Source organism: Cavia porcellus, unplaced genomic scaffold, assembly GCF_034190915.1.
Source record: "Cavia porcellus strain 051 isolate PalLab524CR breed Dunkin Hartley unplaced genomic scaffold, mCavPor4.1 scaffold_26, whole genome shotgun sequence".
Taxonomy (NCBI): domain Eukaryota; kingdom Metazoa; phylum Chordata; class Mammalia; order Rodentia; family Caviidae; genus Cavia; species Cavia porcellus.
Window position 1 is genome coordinate 19,054,998 of NW_026947509.1, and position 21,489 is coordinate 19,076,486.

The window sequence follows — 21,489 nt, forward strand, 5'->3', positions numbered from 1 at the left end:
GAGAAGAGTAGCTATGACCGAAGGGTGGAAGATTCATAGGACCAGGATGACTTGAGCCCTACCTGCCTTTCCTTGTCTTGAATTACTTGAATCAATGACCCGAGTCTGTGAAATTTTGTCTCAGTGGTGGGTCGCTCAGGTGGTTCTGTGACTCACCTTATGTAGTAGCTTCTGCTGTTGCCTCTGTGTGTGTGTGTGTGTGTGTGTGTGTGTGTGTGTGTGTGTGTGTTTTGTGTGATCAGACCCAGAGTTTCGCATGCTGAGCATGTCTATTACCACTTCAACCTTTTCTGTGATAGAAGGGTTTGATTCAATTGCTCCTGAAGGTCATGGAGGATGTTTGCATTCAGAATTAAAACTCAACTTAAACATCTCTTTCATAATCACTCTTTTCAGGCATATCTCAGATGTATGGTGTAAGTTTAAAGGTGTTTGAGACTTAGGTGTCTTTTATTATCATCTTTTATTTTGGTTGGGTCTCACTGTGTTGCCCAGGCTGGCCACAGACCTCTAGGTTTGCCAGGTATCATGGTTTACACCTAATCCCAGCTACTTGGAGTAGCTAACCAAGTACAAAGGGGAACTGAGAAGCTATGGGCAGAGACAGGTCTGCAAATGTGTGGGTAAGCTTGTGCATTGCTACTGGGGAGAGGGAAAGCCAAGCATGACTCAGGAACCACAAGCCATTCAAAAGGACTGAAATGCAGAATATGATGGAGGAGTAGAAAGAATTGGGCTCAGATCAAAAAGCAGTGATAGGTATTGAAAGACATTGTGTACTTCACTGAAGATTTTAGACCTTAGACCTTATCTTAAAGACAGAGGAGTGTGTTAAAATCATCATCATCGGTGATCATTTAAAATGGCAGAGGTGGGAGATAACAGTATAGCTCAGTGATAGAGTATGTGCTTAGGCTCTTAGAATATTGGTGAGACCCTGGGTTCAATCCCCAGCACCAAAACTAAATGAAATAAAATGCACTAGTTTTTGGGAAGCACAGCCGGGAGGCTTCTGCCTAAAGGGTAACACACTACCTGTCTCAGTGACTTTTCTCTCACTGCTAGGACAAAATATCCAACACCCAAAATGAAGGAAGGAAAGATTTATTTATCTTCCAGTTTTTTGGAGGTTTCAGTTCATACTCAGCTGGCTCCAAGGCAGGGTGGTGTGGCTAGGGGGCAATTGTTAAGGTGGCTGCAAGCGATGGGAGAATAGGGCAAAGCGGGGGAAAAAGCACACTTCTTTCCCTCCCTTATTCTGTTTGCTGAATAACTGTCCCCTGGTGATGCAGCACTCACACTGCCAAATCCAGTGCTAGACAACCAACCAATCACAAACACTAGATTCAGCCACCTCCATGACTGCCTGAGGCTTTGGAGGGCATCCAGACACAAACCGTAGCACTACCTATGGATCACAAAGGTTGATTTGGATGTGAATCATCAGGATTGATTTTTCTCTCCATTCTATATTTAATCTTTAGCACAGATCACTAAGAAACTTGGCAGCATAAACATAGCATCCAAGATCACCATAGCTGGTACGCTGTCTAGATAACTCCCTGGCTTCGGGGTTCCAGGGGGTTCTTGGCATGTGTTTCCAACTCATATAGTGTGGCTGTTATGTTTGCTTTCTCTATAGCATACAGGGCAGAAGGAAAGGGAAGGACGGACCTCTTCTTAGCAGAGCATGACCTGAAAGTTGTTTATGTTATATCCATTTATGCTCATGTTTTAGAACTCTATTTTGAGGCCATATTTACTGAGAGGAAGCTAGGAAATGTAATCTTTGGCTGGGAAGCCATTTATTCAGCACAGACTCAGGGGTTCTATTATAAAAGAAGAAAGAAAGAATGAATATTAGCAGAGACTCAGGGGTTCTATTATAAAAGAAGAAAGAAAGAATGAATATTAGCAGAGACTCAGTTTCTTCCACGGACAATCTCTTAGCTGTCTATTGCTGTAAAGTTTTGTAATTTAAAACCACAACTACCATTTGTTATCTCTCGCTGTTCTGTGAGATTTTCTTTTTCTCTTTTGAATAGGCTTTACTAAAAAGTAAAGGTTTTTGTTTTAGGTTCACATCAGAATTGAGTAGAGACTACAGAGAGCTTTCATACCTCCTATGCTGTCTTCCAGATGCTGTCATCATCTGGCCCTACATCATCACCACTCAATGTCTATAGTTTACAGAAGGCTTCAGCCTTGGTGCTGTATACACTGTCAGTTTTGAGAAGAGTACGATGACACATTAGTCATCAGGTATCATATAGAGTAGTCGTACTTCCCTAAAAATCATCTTTAATTTACCTGTTTATCTCTTCCTCCTGAGTCCCTTGTAAGCACTGATCTATTTACTCTAGAATTCATATAATTGGAATCATATAACATCAGTCTTTTCAACATGAGCTCTTGCTCTTAGTTAATATATATTGCAGTCTTCTCAGTGTCTCCTCACGGCTTGACCGCTCATTTTTCTTTAGCATTGAGTAATATCCCATTGTTTACTATATTTTATGCATTTACCTGTTGAAGGACAACTCAATTGCTTCCAAATTTTGGGAATTACAAATAAAGCAGCTATAGACATCTATATATGGAGTGTTGTGTGTCCATGAGTTTTCAGCTCACTTGGGTAAATACCAAGGGATCTAATTGCTGGCTTATATGGTAAGAATGTGTTGATTTTTATAAGAAGCTGGCAAATTGTCTTATAATAATAAAGTGACCGTACCATTTGGCATTCCCAGCAGCAATGAAGGGGAGCTCCTATTGCTTCACATCCCAGCCAGCAGTTGGTTATCACAGTTCTGGATATTGGCCATTCTCAGATGTGTAGTGGTATCTTGTTGTTTTCCCATAATGAAAATCTTAACATTTCTCTGATAACATGGGATGTGGAACATTTTTTGTATGATTATTTATATATATTCTTTGGTTCAGTGTCTGATTGGTCTTTTGATCCATTTTTAAATTGGGTATTTCATTTGGTGACTGTACAGATTGAGTAATTGTTCCAAATGTTCTTCCACTCTATAACGTGTCTTCTTGTTTTCTTGGTAGCATTCTTTGTAAAGAAGTTTTAATTTTAAGGAAGTCCATCTTATCAATTCTTTCTTTTATAGCTTACCGCTTTAGTGTTATAAAAAATCATCACCATACTAATGTCATCTAAATTTTTTCCTATTTTATCTTCCAGATATTTTATAGTTTTCCATTATATATAGTTTATGTTTAGACCTACTTCTGTTTTAAGTAATTTGTGAAGAATGTAAAGTCCGTCAGGATTTTTTTTAATTCTGTAAAATATGTCAGGCTTTTAAAAAATGTGAATGTCCATTTGTCCCAGCATCATTTAATGACAAGATTATCTTTCATCTGTATTGCTTTTGCTCTTTTCTCAAGTCAGTTAGCTTTTTTTTTTTTAATTGGTACCAGGGATCGAACTCACGACCACGTGCTTGCAAGGCAGGTGCTTATGCCGCTGAGTTAAATCCCCAGCCCAGTTGACTATTGTTATGTGAGCTTTTTTGGGGAGGGGGGGACTCTGTTCTGTCACAGTGACTTATCTAGTCTGTCACCAATGGCCACATTGTCTTGATTACTGTACTTTATAGTGTAAGTCTTGAAGTCAGGTAGTGTTCTTTGATAGTATATGGCTGCTTTAGGTTTTTTCCTCTCTGTATGGACTTTACAGACACTTCGCTAATGTCCACAAATAATTTGATGAGATTTTGATTTGGATCATGTTGAATCTACAGATTAAACTGGGAAGATCTGACATCTTGACAAAACTGAGAATTCTTCAATATTCAGTGTTGAGTGAAAACATGCAGTATTTCTCTATTTAGTTCTTCTTTGATTTTTTTGTTAGAGTTTTTTAGTTTTCTTCATATTGACCTTGTATATATATTTGGTTAGATTTATACCTAAGTATCTTATTTTTTGGAATAGTAATTAAATGGTACTATCCTCTTAATTTCAACTTCCATTTATTCATTGCTGATATATCGAAAATCAGGTGATTTTTGTTCATTAATCTTGCACCCTGTAATATTGCTTTATCATTGTTTTTTAGTTCCAGGAGAGTTTTGGTGATTCTTGCAGGTAGCCTCCATTTATGACTGTCTGCCTTTGTTTCCATGAGACAGGGTCTCACTGTGTAATTCAGGCTGGCTTTGAACTCATTATGTAGCCCAGCTAGTTTTGAACTCATGGCAGAACTCCTGCCTCAGCCTCCCAAGTTCTGGCATTACAAGTATGCGCCACCACACCCAGAAAGACAGTTTTAATCCTTCATTCTCATTCTGTGTGCTTTTTGTTTCCTTTTTCTTCTTTCTCAACTTTTGTTTGTTTCACTGATTAACTATGACTGCTGTTATAATATTGGAAAGAAGTGGTGAGAGTGAATACCCATGCTTTGTCTCAGATTTTACTGGGAAAGCTTCTAGTTTTTCCCTATTAAATTTGTTAGTGATAGGTTTTTGCTTTTTTACACATGCTTTTTATCCAGTTAAAGATGTTTGCTCGATTCTTAGATGTCTTGAGTGCTTTTGCATGAAGGGTATATAAGAAAGGATTCTCTGGGAAACAGAGTCAATAGTATACATACAGGTATAGATATAAAAAGGGATTTATTATGAGGAATTGGCTCATGCAATTATGGAGACTGGGAAGGTACCACAATCTGCCATCTGCAAGCCAGATGTCTTGGACACCCAGTGGTGTCCAGATCTGAAGGCTGAGAACTGGGCAGCTGATGGTGTAAACCCAGTCCCAGGATAGGAGAAGGTGAAAGTGCCTAGCTCATGCAGTGAGGTAGAGAAAAGGGGGATTTCTTTCTTCTCCCCCTTAGGTTCTAGTCCGGCTCTCAGAGGTTTGGCTGCCCTTCCACACCCTCCCTGCTATGAGAGAGAGCAATCTAGTCTGCTGCCTCTGTGGACTTCAGTGGTAATCTTGTCCAGGTGCCCTCACATTCATGTCCAGAAATAGTGTTTAATCTGGGACCTGTGGTGCAGTTGGGCTGATCCATAAAAGTAACTACCACTTCCTATGCAACTTCACAGGCTGGGCATTAAATGCGTAGGGTTTTCTCAAATGCTTACTCTGCATCTGTTGATTGATTGAGTTTTCTTCTTTGGCCTGTCAGTATGATGGATTGCATTATTGACTGTGTTCTTCAAGTTTGCTTTTACTGTACCTGGAGCAGTGGACTTTGCTGCAACTCTTTGTTTCCATGCTGTCAGGCAGGACTGATCAGAGGCTAAGCAGAGCTCCAGCAATGCAGATGGCTCACTTGCATGGCTATCAGTCAGTTGAGAGCTCAGCCAGAGGCTGTCTACTGGGGCATGTTGTTTTCTCTAAGTGACTTCTCCAGGCATCTGTGTTTCTCATAATAGATAGCATTTCCCCAGAAGGAGTATTGCAGGTGTGCAAGAGCAGAAGCAGATTGCTTAATGCCCAGCCTATGTGATTGCATGAGGAGCTGCACAGGAAATTGTCTGCCTCATTTTTTGATCAAAGCAAACCAAAGACCAGTGTAGGTCCAGATAGAAGAGAGTGCACCCTGGGGTAGGCAGAACCACACCCACCCACAAGCAGAGAAGGGACTGATGCTGGCCAGCTTTGGAGTCTCTATCACATGACATCACATTTTTCTTCCAGGATATGGCACTGAAGGTGAAAAATATCCCTTGTCTAAGATCACATAGCTGACAAGTGATAGGACTGGTGTTTAAACCTAGGTCTGCCCAACTAGAGACCTGAAACTTTTGGTTTTTTGCCATTCATAGGAACTGATGTTTTCCTAAAGTAGATCATTTGAAAGAGGAAGCTCTTCTATTTTTATTGATTTTTAAAATTAATGATGTATATAATTTATTTGTACAGTGTTGGGGACAGATTGCTCTTCCACTGAGCCACATCCTCTGGCCTCTTCTGTCTATTCTACTATTAAACTTTAAGCCAAAACAACTTTATTCCAATGGAACAAATGGTTTCATTCTTTCGTGGGCTGTGGTGGCAGCTGGGATAGCCGGCTTCCCACTGTGGATAGCAGCTCACATGATCCAGAAGCTGTTGTGTTTTTTGGCTTTGTGCTAGTCCTGCTCTAACCTGAAGTTTCTTTTCTCCCAATGCTTTTCCTTTTCAGAGCCAAGCCATTTCTCTGGCTACTCCCAGGATGCTTCTTCCTCTAATCCTTTTTGCAAATTCAACTCATCAGGCTAGGTCCTGGCCTTGCCAAAGTGTGCTTACCTGTACAATGTTCAACCTTTTGGGTTCCACGACTCACTTTCTAGTTGGAGAAAAAGTGCCACTTGCCACTGATCTTCCTTATACAAGTAGGTTACTGGGAAAATGGACTCTTATATGAACTTCCTAGGGACATTTACAACATCTGGGGCAAACACAGTACCTAGAACACACAGAGACTTAAAAGTACTGAAGTGAAACGCCTCTGAGGGGTATCTGCACTGCTGCTCTCTCTTGTCATAGGGCAGGCATCCTGCTCACTGCTTCTCTAATCTAGAGCTGCAGTTGGCAGGCTGTTCAGAGGGGCAGACTAACCTTCATAGCCTTAGTTGAATGGCATCTCTTGACTAATCCCTAGCCAAAGCTGAACAGAACACTCCTGTCCCTCCACTTCCACCAAGCACAGAGCATCCCGGAGTCATGTGGAAACACTTGGGAAGGATGGTCAGCTCACCCCTGGTGTCCTACAGTATCCTGGCTAGTCCATGGCTGCTGCAGTAGGTCTGTGCCTTTTGTCTCTTTTCACATTGAACATGAGGAAAAATGTGCTGTACCATGAAACTTAGTGTTTGCATAGTGAGCCTCAAGACCAAATGGCTGCTTGTGTGGCCATGTCAGTTGAATGCGATCTTTGGAATGAAACAGGAAATAAGAGTGAAAACCATTGCTCATCCATGTAAACATCTGGGAGAGCAATCCTTTGACTACCATTCCAGTTTACTACTGGTTCATATTTAAATTTTCTATTCTTCATAGAGGGAAGAAGATGGAGGCTTGCTAGGTAGGTAGCTGGGTGGAGAGCCTCTCTGGGAAAAACAACTCAGACGCTGGAATTTGACAACATGGAGAGGGCCGGACGAGTGGAGTAGGATTCTCATGACCCCAGGAGGAAACTGAAGGAAAAAAGAAAAATAGGCAGAGGAAGGAAAAACGTGGGTGGAGGACTGGAGCCGGATGTGTTCTGAGACCCATCTTGTGCTGTGCTGGGAGCACTGTGGAGTCACATGATCCACAGTTGTGCTGAAGCTGTGGCCACCAATAATGGGAGTTGGTGACTCCCAGGCCCTTCTCGGGAGGATGCAGCACAGCACGGAGTGGAGCCAAGGTGGAGAGCTGCATTAATTCTTGGTGAAATTCTTGGTGGAAATTGGGTCCCGCAGTGGGTGTGGCTGCCTGGAAGACATCTTGGAATGGGGCAGAGCCCGGCACCACGGTGGCATCAGTCGGCCACACCTGGCCTAGAGAGAACTGGTGGGATCAGCTTGGGCTGAGTCATGCCTCTGGTCAGGACCCAATAGCCATGGATGAAACTGTCATGATCCTGTGATGTCTGCCACAGCACAGCCTAAGTTGCTGAACGCACTTGCCGGTTGACTGGCTCAGAGGAAAGGGGCCAGCCCACATCGTTCCTGCCTGCACCTCAGATAACAGCAAACTGGAGAAGGCAGCAAAACCCCAGTCAGAACACTTCAGAAAAACCATAAGCAGCACAGAGAGGGCCTGAGATCTCCACCACAGACCTGTCTGAAAGAAACCAGAAACATGATAAGAGGAAAAATATAACAGATAAGCCCAGGAGAGGTAAATACAGAAGAGAACCAGTGCAGCAATCATGCAGTATTAGCCACAACATCAGCGGACATAAAGAAATACCTTTGTGATCTCATAGACAAACTTAAAACTGAAATTCTTATCCAAGTGAGGCAAGATATAAAAAGATTAATTAAAGAAATGCTAAGCCCCTCTCAAGAAAACGCAGATGGAAGAATGGAAGAACCCAGAAAAGGAAGAGAAACCTTTGATGAAGAATATAAACAAAATTTAGAATACATGAACAAATCCAAAGACATTACCAGGAAATTAAAAACTCCATTGAAAGCTGGCAAAATTCCTTGGCAGAAACTAAAGTTAGACTTTCAAAACTTGAGGATAGATTTGCAGTGTGTGATCATGAAAGGAAAAGATCTCTTAAAAATAACAAGGAACCAGGAAGTAACAATTCTAAGGCTAGAAAATGACAAGAGGATCTATAACTTAAGAATAAAAAACATGAGTGAAGAAGCAGGAGTAACCACAAATGAATTATAAAGACTATTCACAGAAATAATTAAGGAAAACTTCTCAAGCATAGGAAAAAGAAATGATATCCAGATAAATGAAGCATATAGAACTCCAACCAACTACAACCAAAGCAGATCTATACACAGACATATAATAATCAAGATCCCAGAAATCCGCCACAAGAACAGAATATTAAAAGCAGCCACAGAAATAAGCAGATCACCTACAAAGGAAAAATCATCAAAACAATGATAGACTTATCAATACAAACTATCAAATCGAGAAGAGCCTGGGGGAAAATTTTCCAAGCCCTGAAAGAAAATAACCTCCAACCCAGATTGATGTACCGTGAAAAACTCTCTCTCAAAATTAATGGAGAAATAAGATGTTTCCAAGACAAGGAGGAACTGTGGGAGTTCATGGCCACCAATCCAACCCTAGAAAAAATACTCTAGAGAGAAAGAGAAAAAAATACCAGGATTCCAGCAACAGTGGCAGAGAGGCCTCAATGAACAGGGCAGATAGTGGAATGAAGGAGAAAAGTGGACAAATAATAGCAGAAAAATAGAATAGAAGAGATGAGGCAGAGAAGGTAGGCTATAATCTCTAATATAGATAGCCTTGATACACTAACAAAAAGAAACACAGGCAGAGTAGATTAGGAGGCAGGATCCATCCAAGATGCTCTGAATAAGAAATATACTCAGCCTGAAAGAGGGTTAATAAACTGAAAGTCAAAGATGAGAAAACAATGCTATATGTGACTGGGAACCAGAGAGAAATAGGGACAACTCGTCCAGCAGCCGCAGATAGGTTGGAAAGTTATGACACTTGTGCAGTGTAGAACTACACAGCTAGAAGGAAGGAAAACCTTGTGACTTTAGTGAGTAAAGGAGTACAGCTCAAGGTCAAGCTCAGGGGTAAAAAGGTTCAGCACCACTCAGATAGATAATAGGTTGATCCACTAATCTAAAAACTAAAGGAGCTAGTGGGACCCAAAATAGATAAAGCATTCTGAGAAAGGGAAAGGTGAAGAATTGCCTAAAAAAGGAAGGCAGAGGACATTGTTAATAGTGTATCAGGATTTAAAAGCCACACTAGTCTTAACGCTCTGTTCAGTTTGATTTTATTTTGTTCTGGTCTGTCTACTCATACTAGATTTGAGGGCACACACAGCTATCTCAAAAATAGCAGGCTATACCATGGTAAATATCCTTAATTTCCTATTAAGTTAAACTGAAGCCCTATATTACTAACATTATCTTACTATAACTGATCTTATTTGAAGCTGGTTTGTTAGACTGCTGTTTTGCTTTGACTGATTTTTTTAAATTTTTTTTTTTTTTTGGTCTTTTTCCTTTTTATTGGTACCGGGGATCAAACTCATGACTGCCTGCTTGCAAGGCAGGCGCTTATGCCGCTGAGCTAAATCCCCAGCCCCGACTGAATTTTTTCTTTTTTTTAATTTGGTATGCTTGATAGTGTCAAGTCTAAGAGTAGAGGCAACTACTCTGAAGATGACATGATGTAAAAGATATCCATTCTGGTTTTGATTATTAACTGCTTTGAAGTCCTACAATGTTTTCAAAGTTGTGTTTTTATTAAAATAGCTATGTAATGTTATGTTCAATTATATTATGCCTGATGATGTGGATAATTCTATTGAAAACAACAAGAGAAAGCATAGTAACTACTATAGATCACCTAATATAGTGGTCCTATATGTCTTTTTCTTTTCATGTTTTTCTAGGAATTTATTCTGTTTTGTTTTGATCTGTTTTTCCCTATAATACAGAAAGCATAGACATACATGTAGAACTTCACACATGGGAAGAATTTCTAAACTATTTACGGGAACAGATTATATAATACACAATGTAATGAACAGATACTCTGAAGAAGAAGAGACACTAAGAAACCCAGTGCTAATTCTGTATCATTATGATATAAAATCTAACAAAATCTATTATTCACTGTTCAGAGTGATATTAATCTAGTCTCTTATGTTCAGTTTCAGCATGTGTAAAGATAAGGACAGTTACTATGAAGAGAATGAGAGACATTATGGCAGTCATTATTGAATTCTCAGTGTCAGGTCTTGAAGACCTAAATAGCCTTCATCATCCTGTTATGATCAGATTAGTTCTATAATGTTCAGTATGTATGCAGTGTGTGTGAAGATGGGGATAACTATTTGGAAGAAAACTAGAGACAATAATATAGACAATGAAGATCTCCAGTGGACTTGCTTTGAAATCTGTGTTTCTTAAAATTGTTTCCTTATCATCTGTTTTGTTCTGTTTAATCTTATGCTCTTTAAAAAATTTCTATTCTTGTACTTATTTGGACAATTTGGAGCTTTTTAGGAATCTCTATCCATTTTATGTAGTATGTCAATTTGGTTTGTATATTATAGTATATAATTCAGTTATTTACGTTTTTTGTGGTTTCTTTAGTTGTCCTTTCCTCTACGTGCATATGTATATGTTTGTAAAATGTCTTACCCTCATGGCTTGTCTCTCCTTCCTGCTTGGCTCCCCACCGCTGCCTTATTGTGTGTGTGTGTGTGTGTGTGTGTGTGTGTGTGTGTGTATGTATTTGTGTATGTATATATATCGATAGATGTTTTTTTTTTTTTTTTTTTTGTACCAGGGATCAAACTCAAGAGCTCACATTTGCAAGGCAGACACTTATGCCGCTGAGCTAAATCCCAGCTAGCTATATTTTTTGTACCTTCTCCATCATTCTGTCCCTAGTTCTATCCTGCCACTTGTCCTTCTTTTTTACTGACTGATTTTTTTTGATCATTTGAACTATAGAAAGAAATGTCATCAATCTTTTCAGCTTTTGATTTGCTAATTCCTCAGGATTTTTTCCTCTCCAATTCACTAGTTTCTGCCATTTTACATTTTCTTGGGTTTGGTCTGTTCCTTTTTATTCTGACTTTATGAGTTGGATGCTTTGGCTGTTTATTTTGCACAGAAAGTGTTGGTATGGTTTTGTTGTAGTTGGTGGTTTTTCTCAGAAGACGGATTATGGAGTGAAACCACACAGACTTTTCTTGGACTCTTGGTAGATAGACCCAACCTGCTGTCCATGATGGCTGTGTCGATGAACACTGCCACAGAGAGTGCTCACCCTCTGTGAGTGGAGGAGTCTGTCATGTCTCAGGTGTATTTAATATATGATGTGTAATGAAGAATTAAAATTATTTTTTTCCAAGTTAACCAAAAATTATTAATAAATGATTATTAATCATTGCCACTGAATAATGATGTAACCTTGGTTATTAAATTCTTTAACTCTAGACTATTTGGGAGCTGTCCTGTGAGTTTCATTGATTTCTTAATCAATTCTTATATTACCATTGTACAATTTACTTGTTTTTACCTTATAAAATGTTTAAGTCTCTGGAGTACTTCTCATTTTTCTTTGTTTTCAGCTCTTTCTTAGCCATTCTTTCTGGCTTATTTTTCCAGATTATGTCTTTAATATTGCCAAGTTCCAAAAACATTTCATTAGGGTTTTAATTAGAATTATAATAAACTTGCAGGTTAATTTACAAATGGTTGGTTTTTAAAATAATACATTTTTCCTTCAGTAACATGATTTTTTCTGTGTTTAATCAGTCTTATGTTATTTTCTTTAATAAAGATGTATGGTCTTCTTCATAATAATACTGCTAAAATTCTTAAGCTTATTTCTTTTTTCTCCTATGATTGAACTGTTTTCCAATTATATTTCCTATGTTTTTTTTACCTGATTCTTTTGGTTTGTAATAAAGGTATTTATTTTACTTTATTTTATATTGCAAAAATTAACTGAATTCTGTTCAGTTGAATTATTATTGATTTTCCTGGCTGATTTACTGAAATAATACGTCCACAACTAATAGTGATTTTGTTTCATCAATTTCTTTTTCTTTGCTATGACTTCTAGAAAAATATAATGGTTGGGTGTTACCCAGTTTTAATGGAAATTCTTACTTTGTTTTTATCATTAGTGAAAAATTGTACAAGTTTTACTGGTTTTTTAAATGTTACATTAAGGACTCCCCCCTTTTAAAATTGGTAACAATTGTTGAATTTTATCCATTTTTTAAAGTAATGGCTTTGTTTTCCTTTTTGACCTGTTAATATATTTTAAAGTAATTGCATTTCAGTAGCAGCACAAACCTGCTATTGGTACTGTGATTGATGGCATCCCAGGTGGGTTTCTAGGTTCTTGTGTGCAGCAAACAAAGAATTGGATGTGACACATGAGAGTGAGGAAAAAGGAGCAAAGCTTTAATTTTGGGGCACTAGCACTCAGAGTGAGTGGGCTTATGCAGGTAGAAGGCATGAGCGTGTCAGGATATTGGGTTTAAAACTTTAAAATGTTGTGTAGGCACCTCCTATTGGATCTTCCAGAGCATGACAGGCAGTGTGATTGACAGGTGCCAGTCTTGTCAGGTGTGTGTATTGAGCATGTCCTTTCCCATAATTCACTATTATAATTGAATGTATGAGATACAGTCCATATGCCTTCAGTTAGCTCCAAGTGAAGAAAGGTTACTGTCGGTCATCCAAGAGGCTCTGGCACACATGTGTCTTGTTTCTACCTCCAAACAGTAGGTCTAGGACAAAGGTCAGGAGGACTCACCCTATTGCCTACATTTCAGTGAGTGGAGGGGACTGATCCATCAGCTCCAGTTGTACTGCTGTGACCATGGTAATTTTAAATACACTGCTTTCCCCCAAAGAGTGGTTTTTTTTTTTTTTTTTTTTTTTTTTTTTTTTTTTTTTTTTAGACAGGGTCTCGCTGTGTAACTCAGGCTGGCCTTGAGCTCACTATGTAGCCCAGGCTGGCCTCAAACTTGTGGCAATCCTCCTGTCTCAGCCTCCTGAGTGCTGGGATTACAGGGATGTGCCACTGTGCCTAGCGACTTTTCCCCAAGTGTTTAAAGAAATACGAATTCTCAGTAAGGTTGGCCGGCCTACCTGTAGTTCCATGGTGATTCCAAAGCAGCACCCTGTTAACTTTATACAATAAATAGGAAAGCTTCATTTCCTTAACGCTGTACAACTAGTGTATGAAATGTCTGAACCATCAAAGCTTAGTATCTTTGAATTGTAAACTTGTGTAGGCATGAAGTCTCTTTGGTAGGAGATTCATTGACATCTTCCCAATGTGTTTCAGGGCTATTGATATGTTTATATTTTTATCCTTATTAAGTCAGGTTGAGCAATTTATATTTGTCGTGTTGTAGAGATTTCCAACTGTAGTAACATGCATTTGTAGATCATATTCTTATAATATCTCAGATAAAGAATGTGTCTCATTCACCTATCTTAAGCAATTTACCAAAGATTTGTCTATTTAGTAAATTTATTCCTTTTTCCAGAAAGCTCCAGAAATCTCCCATCTTGGTTTTTTGGGTCAAGATTATTGCCAGTAAACAGCAGCCAGCCAAGGTCCTGCTAGCTGCTGCGGCCCAGCCCATTCTGGGCAGTAGGTGTCTTCCTGAGGACAGATCTATCCTTACAGATGGGTTGTGCTTTCCACGGATTGTGTGTTCTAGTCACAAGGGCTTTATTGTCATTTCTTTAATCTTCAGTAGTAATCTGTAGTTAATTTTTTTCCCCAATAATCTCTCCAGCACCAGAGAGCCCTGATACTTAAAGTGTCTTACTTGTCTCATGCCAAGTACTGTACTCATTTGACTTGCACCCCAATTTCCTTGTTCCTATGTAGTAGGCATCCCCTAAGTGGGATACAGCTACATGTAGTTGAAGACATTTGCTTTCTGTCCCCATCCCCATACACACTTGTGGGCTTTGTTACTACTAATGTCATTTAGTGAGCAAAGGACACTGCAGCTCATTTATAAATGAACTGTTTCTTTTACAGTGCTCATGCAGCAGGCTGACCACTCACAGGATGTGGGATTTACTAGCCAGGAGGAACATTTTCCTACTTAGTTTTATAGTTTGGTTGCAAGGAGGCTGGTAATTCTGGAGATCCCAGTCTTGGGTGGGGATACAGAGGTAACTGGCCTTGCCTTGGGGACCAGGTGAGTGGGCTGGCCATGGTGGGTACTGTGGGGAGATGACCAAGGGCCCTTCAGCTAAGAAAGCTTTGTGAAAAACCATGTACATTGTCCTACAGGAGCCAACCCTGGTGGTCAACTATGGTGAGATTGGGGGTTTCACCATACATTTAAGAGCAGCTTTTATTATTTTTGCCTTGTTGTTTGTTGCTGACTTTTCCCCACCCCCTTTTATCCTCTGGGTCAGTGATGGTGGACCTTTTAAAAACTAAGTACCAAACTGCAACTTAGAACTCACTTATTTATCACAAAGTGCCAACATTGTAGTTAAGCCTGAATACTGAGGTTTTAGTTTAGAAAAAAACACCTCATACAGTAACATCTTTTGTTTTAAAAATCCAATAAAACATGTGTCATAAGCTTGCCACTTCTGCTGGTCCTTTGTAATTAGTTTTAGGACATCTCAGAAGTTTTATTTTATTACATGTGAAACTTACATTAAATAAATTTCTATGCTTTTGTGCCATGAATCTTTTATTATGGGAGCCTCACTCACGACCTTAAGGAAAGGTGGAAGACAGATGCTTTAACTTTGTGTAGGCGACTACTTCCTAATTTTAATAAAACTCTCTCAAAGGCCTTGGAACAAGATCTAGGCTGACATTGGAGAGCAAACCCTCTTGCAGGCCCCCTGCTCTTACCCTGCTCCCTTCTGCCCCACAGAGGGCATGCACAGGGCTCTTGGGGCTCTTTCTTGGCTGGAGAGCTTCTGTCTGCTTTTTCCCAGGAACAGCAAAGGTTTCCTTCCATGCAGATGGCACACATGGTGGTCTGCCCTAGACATTGCAGATTTCCTTCAGTGAGCAGCAGACAAGTAACCTATTTGGGATGTTTGCAGGGCATTTATGCAGTTTGTATCTTATTTGCATATCTGATTTGCTTTTGCTTGGGTTATTTCTAAATCACATTTTTATGCTCTGAGTTAGAAGTGGGAGGGAGATGCAGTCCCTAAGCCTCAGGTGTCATGGAAAACCAGTACTTTATCACTTCTCTTCTGAATGATAATCTGCTTATGAATATTTGAGAGTTACTTACCATTAAATTCTCTTATCCTCAGAAACCTATCTTTTCTGCTCCCCTTCCCTAGTCTCATTTATTGCCACAGTGTGCTGTGTATCCACTGGCTTCCTAGGGAAATAAAGAACCAGTAAGAGCTGATTGAAATTTTTCAAATGCATAGAAACAGCAGGACTTGTATACAGTGATTGGGTGTACTCTTCCCTGACAGTGGCTTGAATCAAACTAGGGTGTGTGTGTCTCTGTGTGTGTGTGTGTGTGTGTGTGTGTGTGTGTTCTTCCTAATTAATGTCTTCTAATTCTCCCCCATCCTGAACTAATTTCTGATTAAAATGTTGAGTGTGAAAGCCTTATATTCATTGAGAGTTTTAAGTAAATGGTTTACTACCACACTGGCAGGGATTAAAATGCAAATCCTCTTGCTCAGTGGGTAGGACCGGTGTTTGACATACCCTTTTGCTGGTGGGGAAGAATCAATAGCTGATTAGTAACTAGGGCTCATCAATGGAAATGGCTTCATCTCTATGCACTCAGGCGGTTCTGTTCTTGGTGTGATAGATTTTGGGCTGTAGAGTCTGGGTCAAAAGGAGCAGCTTGTTCTCTCTCACAGTCCACCCTGTGTGGTATGGGGAAGATTCCTGGCTTTGTGGCTTCGGTGGGTTTGCAGCTGCCTCACGTCTTGCTTGACTGCAGTTGAGTTAGGATGAAAACTCCATTCCTGCCCAGGAGTGAGGGGAGAGGCACCTACACAACGATCAACTGAGAGGTTCTGAGGGCTACTGCTTTTCAAGGGAAGCTCTCAGTGGCTGCAGATCCTCCGCTTCTGCTTCTTTAGATCAGTTAACTACATTCGATGGTGGTGAATTTTCAGCGAATTTAAGACAGTCTGAAAACTGTGACTTCCAGTGCGGTTGTGGGTGGAGTTAAATTGTAACTTAAAAATGCTGTCACACAGATAGCATTTTATTGGCGTCGAGAAATTAGATGGGGTAGTCAAAAACAAGAGGGAGCCTCTTTGGTCTAGAGCAGTGCCAGTCAGTACTGTAGCCAGTGGCCACCAATGGCCAGTGAGCACTTGAAACATGGCCAGTCCCAACTGAAATGGATTATAAAGATGCCATGTGCATTGATTATTAAGAATTAGTGTAGAAAAGGCAGTATAAAATAACTGTTTAATATGTGTAGTCAAGTCCAGATTGGAATAACATTTTGGATCTTAAAAAAAATAAAATCAATTTCCCCTATTTTTTCTTATTTGCTTGCTGTTAAAAATCTTTAAAATTATAAGTGTGTATTTCCACTGGACAGTGCTGGGTAGGTTTTCATCCTGCTCTTCCTGTCTATAGGAGAATTTTTCCTGCTAGGTGAAGGAACAATGGTACGGTATTGTGTTCCTGGGTTCTCGATGCTCTTGGCTAAATATTTCCTGTCTTGGAAGTTGTAAGGAGGCAGCTAGTAAATTTTTTCCACTAGAGGGAGAAATGTTCCTGCTTCAGGAAGTTGGGTTAGTGCGTCAGCTTCACTGGTTACGAATATACTCTTTTAAAAAAAGAAGAAAAACAAGCTCAAGTTTTTGCTCTGTTTCCCTTATGAATAGTTCCAGTGTTTCTGGAGGTTGCACTCTGTGTGATTGTGAAGCTAACATAAGCAGGAGGCTGAAGCTTTCTGCTCTCTCATTGATGAATCCAGAAGTTGCAGTAACTTGTCATTTGTTTTCTGACTGTTTTGTGGACTTGCGTCTGAACAAGGCAACACACATATATGCACACACACGCATAAGGACAAGGTGGCCTTGCATGGAGCTGTAACAGAGAGATCCAGTCCCCTCCTGCAGTCACAGTCCCTCCTATGTGGCGTATGATGTGGTGCCTGGAGCTCTTGGGCTGTACTGTGTGGGACCAGGCAGCGGGGAGCAGTGCCCTTTGTGTCCCCAGGAGCTATATGTACTACCTGGGGCTAGAGCTGGTGTTGCCATTGCCATCTAGTGTGCATCAGTTTCCTCGTGAGCATCCTTTGAACACAGCATTGTTTCATGCTTGTGTTTCAGTGAAGCATTTGCTCCTGCTTACTTTCTGGGCAGTTCTTTTTCAGCTTCCTCTTGTAAATGTACTCACTGGCTACCAGATGTACTCTTTTGAGTGTCCTTTGTTAGCCTTTCCTCTGCTTATCTATGCACTTTGTCCCTTTTGAAGGGATCTCAAAGGCTATCCTGTTGGCTTTGTCACCACCCTGGTACTGTGTCTTTATCTCCAGTTTAAGACATTATTTTGAACTCCACCCATGCTCACCCCGCTGCTACCCATGGGACATCGCAGACCTAAACATTAACCTCTATTAAGAGCCTTCCTTCCCACATCAAGGGACTCCTTAGCATAACTGTAGTTTTTTATTTGCGTCTTGTTCCCCATATCCAGTGAAAGCCATGCCAGCCTTATTCTGCTGTGTTCCTAGCGCTCACAGTGGGCCTAGATTAATGATGGAATGTTTTTGTTTTGAAACAGTTGTGTTGTTTACTTATAAATGCTCATTATTACCCGGATGTTTCTATTTTATTATGTCTACATTCTATTGTATGATAGAGTCACAGTTATAATATTCTGTAGCAAGGTCTGTGTAAAAATTTTAATTTATTCACTAGTCCCTCTCAATGGTTCTTGGTGTTGGGTGCTTTTCTACCTTGATCCTTTCTTTTTGTGACCCTTCTTACACATCGAAAGGGTCATTTTTCACAGCCCCTTTGTGTGTTTTCAGGAACTTAGGTCACAAAAAGCTTGGAAAGAGGTCGAAGAGTCTGGCAAGTTCCCTGCCTGTACTTTGTTCACAGGCTGCTTTTCCTGGATGTATTCAGGTTTCTTTAAGTGCTTCTGCTGTATAACCAATCTGTTCTTATTTAGATTTGTGACTAATAGAGATTGTTTTTCTTGTTAGAACATGAAGAGGAATTGGATCAAGAATTTGAGCTGGAGACGGACGCTTTATTTGGAGGATTAAAGAAGGTACAAGGTGGATAATGATAAACCTTCTCAATTTCCAGGTCTGGGGATGTAACTCAGTGGTAGAGCACTGGCTCAGCCGTGCAAAGCCTCTGGTTTGATCACCAGCATTGCCAATAATAGAAACAAAAGCCCAGCTGATTCCAATAGTTTATATCTCTGTTAGATTTGGATTTGACCCAAATAGTGTATTGTTGAGAACCAATTAGTAATTAAGCATATTTTCTGTTGCAGAGGTGAGCGTTAGTGTGCTGTATTGGATGAGGCATTCCCCACAGTCACTGTTTTCTTGTCCCCTATCTTAAGGCACCATTGGACTGTGTTACCTTATCAATTAGCTTATCAAATTAGTTTCCATTTTGGTAGTTTTCAGAAAGTCCCTTGTTGACCTAGCCATACCCGTTAAGATCAAGCATGACTCTAGAACATCCCTACTTCACCAGCTCTTGGCTGTGGTTGGAATGCATGCTCTGTACCCTGCTGTTCACACCGCTGAGGTGCAATGCTGGGAATTCCTGGCCTTCTTTTCCCTGCCACTGCTGTGGTGGTAGCTGACAAACCTGTCTGATAATACAACTCGTTTTGCTTGTTCAGTAGGAGGCAGAGTGGCTGTTGTTCAGTTGTAGACCTTGTGCCCTTCTGATGCAACGGGTAGTGCTTCTGTGTCAGAGTATGTTGCAGGTAGGTTCCACACCCTCCTCTTCTGGTGGAGAGAGGCTGGACCACTTTTTTTCCCCATTACAACCCTTTCTCTGGGATTCTTTTCAGTCTTTTCCTTTCTATTTTCCAGGACCCCATTTCAGTCATTTCTTGGACAGTGGGAGGTCATGGTTTGGGGCTCATGGTTTAGGGTTCAAAGCTAATTATGAAGTTATTTCTACATGCTTTTGAAGCAATCTTAAAGCATTGATTTTTATGACTTTTACTGTAAGTAGGTACCGTATCAGGTATATCACAAATTCATTCAGTTTTTGTGTGCTGGCTTGGGACATAAAATAGTGCTTCAATTTCTGAACATTCTATTTTATCAGTGGAATTTAGAAGAGAATTAACTTCCAAATTGGGCAGTTCATGTACTGGTACTTTTCAATCTTGACGGTTGGAGATTTTGCTTAGAGTTGTAACAAATGTACTTCAGTTTCCACATGAGGTAGACTCGCCGCTTTTGCAGCTCTGGCTCTGTACAGAAGGACTCTGTTAGCTGGAAGACCCATGCATGGCACTAGGATAGTTGTCCTGCCTTGCTTAGGTGCCTTTTATGGCTTTTTGTTTTTCTTGTTGCTCTATTTACTGGATATTTCTATGAAAAATTAGGCATGAATTTAATTTGTATTTATGGGATCCATTTCTAGATTTTTTTTTCCTATAAGCTCTTTTTAGAATTGTTAGTAGCAATGTAAGGTGAGTAGGCCTGTGCCTACTTCAGAAATGAGGAAACATGGAAATTTGAGGTGTAACACATGGCTCTGTGAGTGTTTCGGATCCACTATTTAGAAACATAGTGCAATTGAATTTCTTACGACAACCAAAAAATGATCATCTGTTTTCCTATTCAGAGTCTCACATTGGACATTTCAGATACTGACGTGCTTGCCAGGGGCAAACATAAGCATATCTATTTTATGGCAAGACTTTTAGGTGAAGAGATGCTATTGTGAGGTAGTACGAAACATGAAATAGGTCGTGATACGTTTTGGAACTACTGTGGGTCTTATTGTCAAGAACAGGCAGTCCTCTGGAATGTTGTTGCATCTACACAGTGGAGCTTTGTCTTCACCAACTTACAATCCCATCCTCCAATGGTCCAGCTGTCTTGACACCCTGCTAAGGCTGCAGAGCCTGGGGGCATGGCCTTTTCTCTATATTCTCCATGACGGACCTGTCACAGGGCTCACTGGGGAGGAAGGTGATGTTCAGAAAAGTGCACAAGGCACAGGGACACACCCGTGGAGCCCCAAGGATGCTGCCATTTTGTCATCCTGACAAATTTTGGTCTGTCTGTCCTTCTGACCACTCTCTGTCTCTGACCACTCAGCTGTCTACTCGGTGCTTAGTAGCGGGCATGTAGGATGGGTGATTCAGAGTCCTAGAATTTACAGAATGAATGCTGAGTCCTCATGGATAGCCAGCAGAGGAGGGAATTGACGCAGTGACCTTAGGTTCCAGACATTCCTTGCTGAATGGGGTCCCTTCTTGGAGCCTGTAGCAGGGGGCAAGCAAATGCCACTCTGGTCCACATTTTAATCAAAAGAAGAATTTGACACAAATGGAACGGAAATCATGAAGTGGCGCACAGTGGGGAGCTTGTGTTATCTGAACAGCCCATTCTTAAATGTTGCTAACCCTTGGCACTGCTGACATTTGGAACCAATGAGCACTTGTGAGGGAGCGACTGTGTCTACTGCAGGATGTGGAGCAGCCCTGTATTCATCCTCTGCCCAATGTCATGACAATGATGTCTACAAGCATTGCCAAATGTATCCCTCCAGGGATAAATTCACCCACTTTTGACAACAGACAGTTTGTAGAAGCAAAGAAGGCTTTGCCCCCTCCCTTGCTTGTGCTGATTTGTCACCTTTGTTCCTCCTGGTTCTCCATCTGGATAGTTCCTCCCTACCTCCTTTTTGGGCATTACAACTCAGATCTCAGCTGGGCCTCCCTGTCTTAAAAGCATTGTCTGAACTTCAAAACTAGGCTTCTCTGCGGTTTCCACAACCACAGCTTTTCAGTTGTTTCTGTGCTCAGTCCATGCTGCCAGCTGGGAACAGTGAGGAGCCAGGCAGACAGGGTTCCGTGCTGAGGTTTCCTCGTGGGGAAAGATTAACAATAGATAAGTTAACAAATGTAGCAGCCACAGATGGAGCTAAATTATGTGAAGGTATATTCATTCATTTTTCCATTACTATAAAAAATCATGGAGGTTGTCACTGTATGAAGGAAAGGGGTTTACTTTGGCTCGCTGTTGTGGAGGTACAGTGATAATTGGTTCATGAACTTCATTCATTCCATGATTCTGGGGAAGACAGCTGTGGTTGCCTTAGTTGATGTGGCAAATGGAGGCAAATTTTTGCTGACTGG

General features: G+C 40.5%; 1 protein-coding gene across 11 annotated transcripts in view; it reads left to right on the plus strand.

Moving 5' to 3' along the window:
- The window catches only part of Hhat (hedgehog acyltransferase), a 365,298-nt gene that overhangs the window by 13,740 nt on the left and 330,069 nt on the right, over positions 1 to 21,489 (plus strand). For 7 of the 11 annotated variants that reach the window (XR_010043340.1, XR_010043341.1, XR_010043339.1 and 4 more), the window contains exon 3: positions 18,347 to 18,414. The exons of 3 other annotated variants lie outside the window; for them this stretch is intronic. Coding sequence is in view for 2 of the 8 variants with exons in the window: in XM_003474275.5 (XP_003474323.1) it covers positions 18,347 to 18,414 (68 nt within the window). In the remaining 6 variants the exon portion in view is untranslated. Of the gene's footprint in view, positions 1 to 18,346; positions 18,422 to 21,489 lie in introns of all 11 variants that reach the window. One more of the 11 variants, XR_010043345.1, reaches the window with a different exon arrangement.